At 40.5% G+C, this 12,665-nt stretch overlaps 2 protein-coding genes across 2 annotated transcripts in view; both read right to left on the bottom strand.

The window, feature by feature from the left end:
- Positions 1-12,665, bottom strand: part of LOC126557466 (polypeptide N-acetylgalactosaminyltransferase 16-like) — a 359,463-nt gene that overhangs the window by 60,733 nt on the left and 286,065 nt on the right. The gene's annotated exons all lie outside the window — the stretch shown is intronic.
- The window catches only part of LOC126558482 (uncharacterized), a 136,592-nt gene continuing 132,115 nt past the window's right edge, over positions 8,189-12,665 (bottom strand). The window contains exon 6 of the mRNA XM_050214503.1: positions 8,189-8,400. Coding sequence (XP_050070460.1) covers positions 8,225-8,400 — 176 coding nt within the window. The 3' untranslated portion in view covers positions 8,189-8,224. The remainder of the gene's footprint in view (positions 8,401-12,665) is intronic.

Genomic DNA, 12,665 nt, shown 5'->3' with positions numbered 1-12,665 from the left:
AAGTCAATAGCGCGCCGAACGAGTCAATAGTATGCTCGAACGATTCTATAACGCGCTGAATGTGTCAATAAAATCGGTGATAACCCTGAATGGTTTAGTTGAATCTTTTTTTTATGAGTAAAGGATAGATAGTTTGAATTGGTTTCTTCGTTTGATTATAATAAATAATAATTTACTCCATTGTCATGCCGAAAGCAATAAATGATTGAAACGAAAGCTTGTTTTTTTTATTTATTTACCCCTTTAACCTCAATTTTTCTGATACGATTGATGTTTTAATCTAATTTTTAAATATTTATTATTAAATATGGTAGCACGTTACCGTATTGTATTTTTCAGTGTAGAAAACACACATTTCAAAAATTGTAATATGTTTTATTTGTTTTGCTATGAAAGTAATTGAAAGACTATTGCCGACTCCAAGGTTTGTAGCTGTAGCTACAGATACCACGACTTTGACCATATCCTCTGGTCATGTGTGGAGTACGATGCGGCTAGACCCGGACGGTCTAGCCGATGGCGGAATGTCTGGTTTCGTTTCTGCAGTAACCTTACAAAGTTATTGTGACTGACGGTTCCTTGCGTTTTGCTAGCGTCAGGGTCTCCAGCGACAACATTAGATCACTGAACCAATTGAATTAGGTTTGGAATACGTGTATTTGAAACTGGCGGCTTTAATGTTGGCGGAATGCGTGAGTTGGATGCTACTGTAGTTTCATAAAGTTGGAGTGGCTTTCGGACTCGTGCGTTCTGCCGAAGGTGGGGCCGCCAGCCATAACATCCAAATGCTGGCAACGATGGGGGTCTTCTTGGGAGCCAATTGTTAGTCTCCACGGCACGATACTCCAAGGAGGCGCCAACCCCTTAGCAGACATAGAAAGGACAACTTTGGAACCATACCTGGCAGTAACAACATCTACAACCGTGCTCACCCGGGATAAGGTGCACTTGAATTGATGGAGAATGAAATGTCTGTAATGTAGATATAAGATTAGATTTTAAGGAATACGGCCTGGCCGTCATTAAGAAAAAATAAAAAAGTAACTGAAAGACATAAAATATATTAGGAATTGCGATCTTGGTGGGACGTATGGGCTAAAGCCAGATAGTAACCCCGGCTAGTCGATTCGGTTGTTCAGGAGTCTCGCAACAAACAACCTCCGGGCGTTGCAGTTTTGCTGGTTTAACTACTGGATCAATTTTCATTATTAATAAGGCATTCTCTTTGCCAATTCAATTGCCGGGCATACTCGGCACCTATTATATTCTTTTAATACTAGTATATAATCTTTTAAATGTTGATACTCAAGCTTGAAAGGCTACAGTACCGCTGTCTTAGACTCGCACTAGGGAGCGTGAAATCCACACACAACATGTCCCTAGAAGTGATGACCGGAGTGATGCCGCTCAAACTACGTTTTGAAATGCTGTCGCTTCGCCTTCTAGTCCGTTGTTCAGTATCAAATCCCTTGATAATAGAAAATTTTGAAGCGCTTCTAGAGACAGGTTCTAAGAGCAAAATCCTCAAGATTTTGCTGCCCTACAAGTGCATCCTAGCGCTCCACAGGCATTAAATCGTGCTGCCCTTCCTGAGAACTACAGTTCCATTTTAATAACAGATTCCTCATTGCACGAGGAAATTAAGACCATACCTAATGATTTTCGCCCGAGGGTAGTTCCGGGTATTTTCATGGATAAGTATGGTCATTTAGACCAAAAAAGCCAGTACTACACTGATGGATCATCCTCTGAGGAGGGCACTGGCTTCGGTGTTTTTAGCGAGTTCACCGAGACATTTTTCAAATTGAGGCTGCCATGTAGTGTTTACACCGCAGAGCTAGCCGCAATCTTGTACGCACTATCCATGATAGCAGCGAGACCTTCGGACCAGTACTTCATCTTCACTGATAGCCTTAGTGCTATTGAAGCTCTGAGATCTCCGAAGGCTGTTAAGAGTCAGGACTTCCTCACCATCAAAATCATTGAACTGCTTGGCTCAATGTTCGATAAGGCGTTTAGGATCTCGCTAATCTGGGTCCCTTCTCATTGTGGAATTCCCAGCAATGGGAAGGCAGACTCACTGGCCAAAACAGGCGTCCAAGAAGGCGCTTTTTACGACCGACCGATCTCGGCCCAGGAGTTCCTTCGTTTCCCACAGCAACTTTTCCTGTCTCGCTGGCAGAGCATGTGGAAGGCGAATGAACTCGGGCGTTTTCTTTTCTCAATATCTACGCCAGTGTCTCTGCGGCCTTGGTTCGATGGGCTCTCTGTAGACCGGACATTTATACGAAAGATGTCTCGACTGATGTCGAATCATTTTGCGTTGAATGCTCATCTACAGCGTATAACTCTGGCTCAGACAAAAGTGTGTGGCTGCGGTGACGGATTCCACGATGTGGATCACCTTCTGTGGTCCTGCGTGGAATTTGAAACCGCAAGACCCTCCTTGTTGAGCGCAGTCGGGAATATCGGCAGACGACCGGGTACAGAAATTAGAGAAGTGTTGGCTACCATGGACCTCCCCTACATGAGGATCATTCACCGATTCGCCAGAGACAACGTTCTTGTCGTATGATTCCACATCCCAAGTATCCTACCAATCCTTATCTGTATTCCCCCAATCCTTTTTTGTTAAATGTTGTCTATATCTTAAGTGTATTTTTTGTAGTGCCACGGATGATCCGATGACTGGGCAACAGCACTCGAGGGCGATTCCAACACTGCCGTAAAAGGGAGGCAGGCGTTGTTGAAAGTACAGTGTTCTCCACTCCAGTCCAGCTTTGACACATTTAGTTTGACAGCGTTGGCGTCGGGTTCGGGATGGTTGGCGGGTTCAGTCTCGTGAGTAGTGAAGTCGCTTTCGCTGCTACAGGATAGAGCTTGTCGATCATCCTTTGATTGGACGTTGACTGGGTTGAGCTTGGAATGTCATTGCTGGAGTGCACTGGAGAACACTGTACGCAGACAAACAAATGTTCGTGCTGTCTTAACGATGTCTATTTGTTCGTTACAGTCCAGACCATATCTTAAAGATCAACAATAGAACGGCCACAACACCACCGGAATTCGGATATAATGAACCTCCATCATCACAATAGACACAACAATAGTCCTGGACCATCAAAACGCACAACATCCACCAATAGATTATCATCATCATGATCATCATCATCATCATCATCATCATCATCATCATCATCATCATCATCATCATCATCAAATGTCAGCCATCTGAATTCTTCAAAAAGGCTTCATTCTCCATCGCAAAATTTATATAATAAAAAGAACATAAATCAAACAAAGACACATAGTGCATTCTTCAATCATCTTTACCAAACACTTGACTTGAACACTTTTAACAGAGCATAACATAAGAGGCAGATTATCTTCAGTTATCTTGAGGAACCGGATCGAATCGAAGGTAAGCATGCAGTTGTTGAGTTATGAATGTTTCTGAAGTTGAAACAGTTTGGAGATAACATGATTTAATATATAACAGAGTGGCTTAAATTCAAGACATTTTAATCACAGTTTCTGATAACTCTATCTCATGAAAACGACTTAAAAACATTTGGCCACCATTGCTTTAGGAAATAAAATCGATGAATATCAATGAACCTGCAAATAGCATTCAGTTTTATGGGTGTTTTAAGGTCTCCAAATGTAAAGAGTATAGTGTTTTTTCTGTTGCTTATTTGCAGACTCGAGCTTGATGATTCTAGCCCAGACTGAATCAAAATTACCTGTTCATGCGTTGCTGAAAAACGCTTAACAAAATATACTTACAATTATTGCATTGTTTTCTTTCGAACTCATTGAACCACAAGTATTATAAAATATAGTCAACAATAAACAGCTTTTTCGTTCGGATTCATTTTATTTAAACCAATTTCATATAATGCACCCTGCTTTTGCTATTCACCTGCACAACCCAACGCACTAGAGAATCATTTATGGCGGCGGCCGCACCGTATGTTCCACTGCAACAGAACACAAATATATCTCAATTGTTTTGTTTGCTTTTTGTTTGTTTTGTTTGCTTGCTTTCCTTTTCGCTTTTTATCCATATTTACGCTCACTCAAACACCACCAGTCGGCTTCGTCCCCATTGCATCCTCTATGCATCCTAACACTTTAGTTCTGTATTGTTTTTCTGTTTACTTTTTGCTGTGTGTTTTTTCTGTCTCTTTGTTTTCATCTCCACATTACCACAATCAACTCGTTACAACTACTATCAGCATCGATCGTGTTACAAAAAAGCCACCTAAACTATTCATGTTTCATGTTGATTCTGCTGCTTTTCATTGGTTTGTGTGTTAGTTGACTTTTTCTTTTCGTTTTGTTCGTATCGCTTCGGCCGTATTGATTAGTTAAGTGAGTTTATCGTTTTCCCGAATTTGTTTCCATTTTAGTTTGTTTTGACCTTTCCACTTTTTTTTTTTAATCAAAACTCATTTGACTATATTTGTTTCTTTTCATTATTACCGTTTGTGTTGAACCTATGTTGTTCAATTCGATTTGTTCATTGTCGAGCTGGTTTAAGTACAATTCGATTTTCAATTCATGTACGACACTTCTTATGCTTTCTATTATCAACCTTTTCTTTTCTCCCCATTACATACCGTTACATGTCATTACATCGAAAAACGTTTAGAGTTTAGGGGGGTTTTGCCTTGGGTAATTTGTCTAGCAGTTCTCGATAAGTTCATCTATATGCATTGTTTTCTTTTGCAGGTGTATGTCCCTTTTCCGGTATATATATATAGACAAGTGTCTCGATCTTCCGAATTCCGAATAACGAGTAGAGACTTATCCATACACGATCATATAAAAGAAACTTAATACATCTACAGCTCATCGATCCAGGGTTTGCTCCATGGGTATATCATATTTTCAATTTTCGGATTTTACTTTGTTTTTGTGGTATAATTTAGACTTTTACTACAACAATTTTCACTGCCCCTCGGAATCTCAATGATCCTCTTACTCTTTCTCTTTGACTGTATGTGCTTTATTGCGGAGCAAACAAGTTCGACCGTTGGAATGAGTTTGAAAATAAGCATTTAGCCATTGGGTTTTGAAGGGAACGCGTCCGAAATGAATTTCCGGGCTTTTTCTTCCGATTATAAGTTCATCCTTCTGTTGCTGCCTGTTCTGCCAACGGAAAGCTCTTATTAATAACAACTATTTACACATCAGTTTTTACCATCTAGTTTCTGAATCATTATGTTCATGTTTCTTTTTTCTGTTGTGTGTGTTTTTATCCCTTTTTTTTTCAAATATATAGTTTTAACCGACGATGAGGATGACTATTTTGCAACCGCTTGTCGTCAATGGGGTTCAATCATGTTGAGAGACCACGCACAGGTAGGAAAAAGCAGACTAATGTGATTTCGATGGCATACTCATCGAAACGGCTCGAAACAAACTGTAGATCAGGCGATCAATTTCCTTTGCCGAAGTGGAATTTTGCGAGAAGATTGATAAATACATTTAAAATTAATTATATCATTGCTCGGGATGTACACGGCCAATAAGCCGTACCGTACAGTTGATTGATTTTCCAGCCCTTCTACTCCCATTCCTTCTGGTCCTATTACGATGGAGAAGCCAGCAGTTGCACTGGAATGATGCTGCTGAGTAGTGTCATTAGTTTCATAAACAGCAGAATCGTGAATGCACCGAGCACGTGGAATCCATCATCGATTTGGTGGTGTGAAAAAGTCATCGATTGATAGGGTTGCAACCCTTAGCAAGTGGACAAGCCAGCAGGACCTGCAGCAGCGGCAGGGATGTGTGATTTATTTTCAACCCGCTCGTGGAATTAATCAATTTATCCTGCTGCCAATAAACAACTGCAAGAGGTGTGTGTGTGTGTGTGAGGGGTACGTTGGTGGTGGTAACGCGATAAGGTTTGATTTGCAAGTCACATTCGGTTGGTTGAGCTCAGTGGCGTTGGAACAATTTTGGCCTCCGGGTGCACGTGTGCTCGTATTTCAACGGTGCATTCAATTAATCTATCGTCGATCCTCCCGGGATGCACACGTTTTGTCCCTTTTGCATGTTGATTGAATTGATCCTTAAGCATGAACTGCTTTGAATTAACGTTAAGTGGAAAGGTGCGAGATTGAAAGAGAAAGAGAGAGAGAGAGAGAGAGAGAGAGAGTGAAAGAGTGAGACTGAGATTTATTGAGAAGAATTTGGAAAGTCTTTTAAGCAGAACTGAATTCTGGAGTGGCAAAAAACAGAAGTTAAAAATCAAAGTATTATCATGTGTATCCGATGCTATTGACTGTATAATACACCTGCAAGCGTTACAAAACGAAACAACATTAAACGCATTACATCACCAATAAAAGGAAATGCTTTAAAAAATCATAGTGACGACCACGTAGTGATCACGGTTGATCATTATGTTCCGTTTACCACCAGCATCAGCATCCAATTTTCCAATTTCTCACTCTCGCTCTCTTCTTCTCCCATATAGATTCCCCATTCATAAGCCACCAATATGACCATACTACAGTGAATGGGACACTGAAAATGGTATCGCTTATTGGCAAGCGCATTTTCAAACAAGTGTTTCTCGTTGAAAAAGGGCAAAGAAAAAATGCTTCCATTTTTCGGTTTTCCCAGTTGCTTGCATCGAAACACGAAGAAAAACACACTGCAGCGAGTAGTCAACCTCTCGCACCGGCTGCCCAGCTCAGCAGCAATGTGGAAAACAAAAATCGACACATCAAACGAAAGTGCACCAAAGCAGCATAACTTCATTTATTCATTTTCAATTAAATTTTCGCTTGCGGAACCGTGCCTGCGTTTCGCCGCTGCTGGTGCTGCTGCTGTTGCTGCCGTTTCTGTCTCTCTCTCTCTCTCTTGCTCTAGATGCCTCTCTATGCCATGCATTTCCCAAATAGCCATGATTGGCCTCATGATAGTGAGGAACCAGTGGGTCGGTGCACCGTGACCGAATGTACTCTAGCACTTCCTTTCAATGGTGTACAGTTTGATGTTGCATATCCCTCGCCGCACACACACACACACACACATACATTGTAGGGGGCGAAAAAGGCGGAAAATTAAACAGTGAAATGAGTTTTTACCCAGCTTGGTGATTTTTCCACCGAATGTGGGGAGAAAAACGAGCAGCAGCGTGAAGTAAAGCTAAACGAATAAATGAAATTTACCTCACGCTTTTATTTTTTTCAAGTAAAGGATTTTTCTTTGTGTTTTTTTTTTTCGAGAGTCTGTGTCGCGACAATCGGCTCTCATTATCAAATGCACACCACATGTGGGACAGGATCAAGGCAAAATTTACATTCAATTATATCATCACTGGTGTGTGTTTTAGTATTGATAAAGGTTTTGGGAGGTTTTGGAGTGATAGTTTTGATGCCATTTTTCTCATTTCATGTTTAGTTTATCGGATTGTTGCATTCGTTGCACTTTGAAAGTTCAAAGGATCGTTCTGAGGCAGTCATTTTGAACATGATAAGCGACATTACTTGATGAACTAAAGCGCTATCGAATAGTTTATCGTTAATGTGATGTGAGATAAAAATAAATGGAAATTTATTTTTACTTCCTTCCACTTTTCAAATGCCCGTCCTCACCCTTTCTAAAGATGGGCAGACGTTAAAGAAATGGTGGACATTTTCGTCATGAAAGCACACCCGAAACGTTAACAGTTGTACAAAACACTCGTCATCATCATCATTATCATCATTATCATTAGTGTCATTCTAAACATCACGGTCGTGTCTTTGGCTTGTGTTGCCGACAATTTGATGGTTGCGGTCCGCAGGTAGCTGAAGAACTAGACACTCCCCAACCGCACGATGTATCGGCGAGATGACACACATGTCTGTATGCGTTGAAGGATGGACTGGGAGCTGAAGATGGGAAAAGGACTGAGGGGGGAAAAAACGAATGCCAATGTACGGAAGAACCCCACCGTCCGACAAGCCGAGAGGATCATTTCTCGGATACTCGGCGACTGAAGATTCCCAGTAAGCTCAATCGACGACTATGGGTAATTGTTGGATTCAAACTACTGGACCAGGGAGATCTATTCTTTGCTGCCAGGCTGCCGGGGGAGATGCTTGGGAAAGGATGTGCAATGGGTCTCGTTAGCACTAACAGCATACAATAGTCAGCCACCCCCGGACAGTCAGTTTCTGGTGGTGGTCAATGCAGCACGGCTTTGGCACGGCATTGAGGCAAACTATCTTCGAAGAAGTGCACCGAGCGATGCGAGCGGTCGACTGATTTGGGCTAATGAGGGCTGGTTGTTATGCAGCACCAGTGTCAGCAGGATGAGCACGAACGCCCTTAGATTTTGGCTACCGGACAGCCCTCCTACTGGGCTGGGGAATATGCTTGCACCGCCGGACGATGTGACTGTAATGGGAAAAGCAGTGAAAATCGATAGATTAGAGGTGAGAACGGAATGAGACTTTGGAAGTGTGTATGACATGTGAATGGTATTTTGATGGGAAGGATTTTTCCTTAAAATATTTAAAAAGTAGTTGGAATGTTGCTCGGGTCAAGGAATTGTGGTAAGGAATCAAATCCAGGAATGCACTCGATAGAATTTCCCTTCTCCAGAAGTGCTAGAATCTTATAGATATTTGCCCGATCGTATCCGGCCAACACGAGGTGCGACACAAGAGTCGACTTTCAAAGTACGCGTTACAAACAAACTATAAAACCAATTTCTAAAAATTAAATGCTTTCGTCGTTCATCAAGTATCCATAGAGATCTTAGAGATGGCCTTCTTATTCTAATAGTTCTTATAGGGTAAGTGTGTATCAATTGTTGTGCTATCATCGGAACAATGGAAAATATAGCAAAACCTTAGAGATTTGCTGTCCCAAATTAATTTATCAACATAATCTATCATGTTTGCTTATACTTCCATTAGTTTCATGAATTTTGGAAGCCTAAATTATGAAAAAATCACGACTTTCATTCTTGTTGTCAAAAAGTCTTCCATTCCTTACCGGTTTGTTAAGAAATGACTTTTTTTGTTGTTTCAATTTATAATAAAACTAGAGCGCACAATCACTGAAAAATGATTTTAAAAATTCGTTTATCATTCATTCAAACTCAAACAATACCGTTTCCGATAATTATACGATTGGTGCAAGGAAAACCGAGAGCACCAATTGTTGTGCTCTGCTCATGCTGGCAGCTTGAGCTGGCATATTAAATGTCAAAGCTTGATTCGTCAAGCCAAGACAAAAGATTTTTATTTAGTATATGTTATGCACTAAAATTAATCAATAATTCTCTATTTATGATGTACATGAAAATTGCATATGTCATTTTAAAATTACTTACACCTTCCATGGCTATTGTATTTTATGACTGAATTAAACACCAACTGACGATTTGAAAAAACAGCACATTGCCAGCATTCTTAACTGACTGCACAAATTGCTGTCATTTTGTATCAAATCGAACCAAAATTTGTCTCTCAAAACCATGATTTTAAATTCGGTGAAAAATGTGTTTTTTTTATTATTTTTGGTTGATATTAGCATATGATAATTCCTAAAAAGAATTAATCTTTTGGTTTAAGTTCAATGTTTTGATAGAAATTGATTCTAAATGTGATATTTGAGTAGCACAACAATTGGTACATCGGAGGGGTTTAGGAAAATGGCTATAACTTTCGTGATACTTGCTCAAATTACAAAATGTAAACGGGAAAATTCGTAGAAAATATTTGTCTACGAAATAAACATTGTTTGTTAATTTTAGTTTAACAGTTTTGTCACAATCGTTGTTTTTGTGAAAACGCTGTACACATTCGTCCATAATTGGTACACTTACCCTATATAAGCAATTTCGGCTAAAAAGGAGTTATTGTACTTTGCTGTACAGAACAAGTCTTCTTTTTCTTTGTATTGACCAAACCAGATCATACAGATCATATAGAAATCACGTAGTTCTATCTATGACAGTCAATACTACGGAGGAACGTCGTGGAAGTGATTTATACCGTGCCTGAATAAGTAATAAGTCTGTAGCCACAATCTAAAAATTGCTCTACCAATTAGTAGTTGACAAGATTCACCAAAGGTTGAAAGGTCTACATTTTAAGACGGCGGATAAATAATACATTTACTTGTACTCCTTACGCGTATGCATGCAGTTCTTAACCTCGTGCAAGAATCTCGATGAACATATCTAACCGATGAACATAGCATTAACCTTCAAAGAAAATTCTAAACGCCTAACGAAGCCTTCGCAAATTATAAGCACCTTTTAATTTATCTTTTCCGTATCCCGTACGAATAGCTCACGAACGACGTAATAAAAAATTCACCTGACTTTAACAACGCGAAAAGCAAATCTTCCAGGGCACAGTTCATCTTTCGATTAATCAATTAAACCTCCTTTTATGTCTGTTCCTTCGCAAGCGAACCATTCTTCTATCGGCTGCCGGTGCCCACAGTTTCAGTAACCCTGCAAAGTTCTCACACAAGCTTTTGTTAGATGAAAGGAAGATAAAAAGGATTCTTTTGTGCTTGATTCGCGGTAATCTGTGTTTTTTTTTTGCGACCTTTTATTCTTGTCGCATCGTTTCGAGTTCCTTTGTTGCTACATCTATCAGATCCTGGCCTTTTGAAGCTCATTTATTGATCTCTTAATCATCTTCTATAGTCGTAAGAAAGGGTTGGCTGTGTGTGAGCTTTTTTAATTCTATTAAAAAAAGATTTGCTGCCTCAAAATGCTTTATGCCACAGCCCTTGACTGACATTGATTTAAATTTAGGATTTTTCAATAATCATCCGATTTTACCGACAAAGAAAGTGAAACCCAACAAGCGAAGAAAACGAAAAGCTTAACAGAAAAAAAAAACATGCATGACAAAAAGTATTCCTTTTTGTAAAAGAATACAGCATGACAAGGGCCCAAAGCCCCGGAACGAAAACGGCTGAATGGGAATTTTTCTATTGACTGCATCTCCAACGTTTCAACTCCGCGAGCTGGAAACACCAATAGAACAATGAACAATTTCTTTGAAGAGAGATTGTCAAACAAATGGAGAGGGCGTAAAAAAAGTTCCATTAGCTTTCGTTGTCTCATCACGCAGCCCACGTCCTCGGAGCCTTTGTGGATGGATGTTCGGAGTCCGGAGGAAAAAAAAAACACCGACAAACATTCGACGAAGCGCCAAATCATCCTAATCAGATTGTCGGAAAAGCGTTATTCAGTTGATTAAGAGAATGTGAGTGCGACCGATGAGTCAGGGCGGATAAATTGGGTGTAGATATGCTCGGTTCTAGAAATCGGGGTAGCGTGAAGATTATGGCGAATTTACCCCATTGGGCTATTTGCTTCTTGTGTCTGTTTCTTTTTTTTTGTTGCTTTATATTTCTCCTCAGCAGAAGAATGTAGTCACGCATGCATATCATCGCTCGGTAAGGACGAGACTGTGCCCCCAATGATGCGGACAGGCTTCGTTGCTCCTTTTTCCGTATGACCGAGCTGGACGGTTCGATTTGCGCTGGGGACCTTCCTGTTTTTGCGCTTTACCCTCTTGCTCCCTGACGAGCGGGACCCTGTTCAGCCGGAACTAATCTAATCCACTCGAATTGGCCCCAAATGTCCGTTTGATCATCCTTCCGGTCATCTTGGAAATGTGTGGAGTAGGAAGAGGAGCAAAAGGTCACACACACACACACACACACACACACACCAGCACACTGGCATCGGCTACTACTGGGCCGGCTGATAGAATGATAAATCAATTTTGCTCCACCAGATCTTAAGGGCACTGGGTCGCATCTTAAGAATTCGATCAGGCTGATGGTATCGAAGCGGCACGAAAGAAAATAAAGAATCCTTCAACGGGCTGCTCAGCGTCCACAGAATGGGCGCCTAAAAGTGACCGGAAAAACATCTGTTGATTAGCTTTCGGGCCCCAATTTCGATTCACTGGTGGCCACTGATGAAACACCAGGGAAACCAATAGATTACTAAACTCTCACGGCTGGTGACCAAATCAAGACCTTTGCTCACCCGGTCCCCCGTCCAGCAGGATTTCCCTTGCTCTGCGGTGGAATGTTTCCACCATAGCGACAGCTTCCTAATGGTGGCATGGTGGCCATTAATCAAAGCTGGAGATAGTGCACGTCGTATTCGGTGCTCGTTTCTGATTGAGTTTTCTTGATTTGCCGTCTCATGGTTTAAGGCTTTTTCCACCGATAGTACCACCGAGCGCACGATGGAAGGTTTATTTTTTTTTTTGCTGTAATCCAAGCACAACACGGACGGGAAAACACGAGGATCTTCTTGTTGTTTTTTATGGCATTGTTTTGTTTCGTATATTTACAATATGGCTAAGCTGTAATTGTATTTATTTCTTGTTCGTGTCTTTTCGACTGCATCACGATTGTCGCTTATTTCATGGAAGATTTTGCATTTTCTATTGTAATTATCAATTTCATCTTTTTAAATTGACTGTCAAACAAGCAACAGATTTCATTTAAACTAGTTAATTCGGCTCGTTTACAAGGCTATGCAGTATAATGCTGGGTGTATGAAAACTGTTGAGTGTATTTAATGAAGCATATTCACATTGGTTTTACGATCTTGGTTTAATCTTGTAGTATCTGTGGATAAGTTATTAAAATAACATTTCAATCGTATT

This window comes from Anopheles maculipalpis, chromosome 2RL, assembly GCF_943734695.1.
Source record: "Anopheles maculipalpis chromosome 2RL, idAnoMacuDA_375_x, whole genome shotgun sequence".
Taxonomy (NCBI): Eukaryota; Metazoa; Arthropoda; class Insecta; order Diptera; family Culicidae; genus Anopheles; species Anopheles maculipalpis.
Note: the sequence above shows the minus strand (reverse complement) of the source record. Positions and strands in the feature narration are given on the sequence as shown.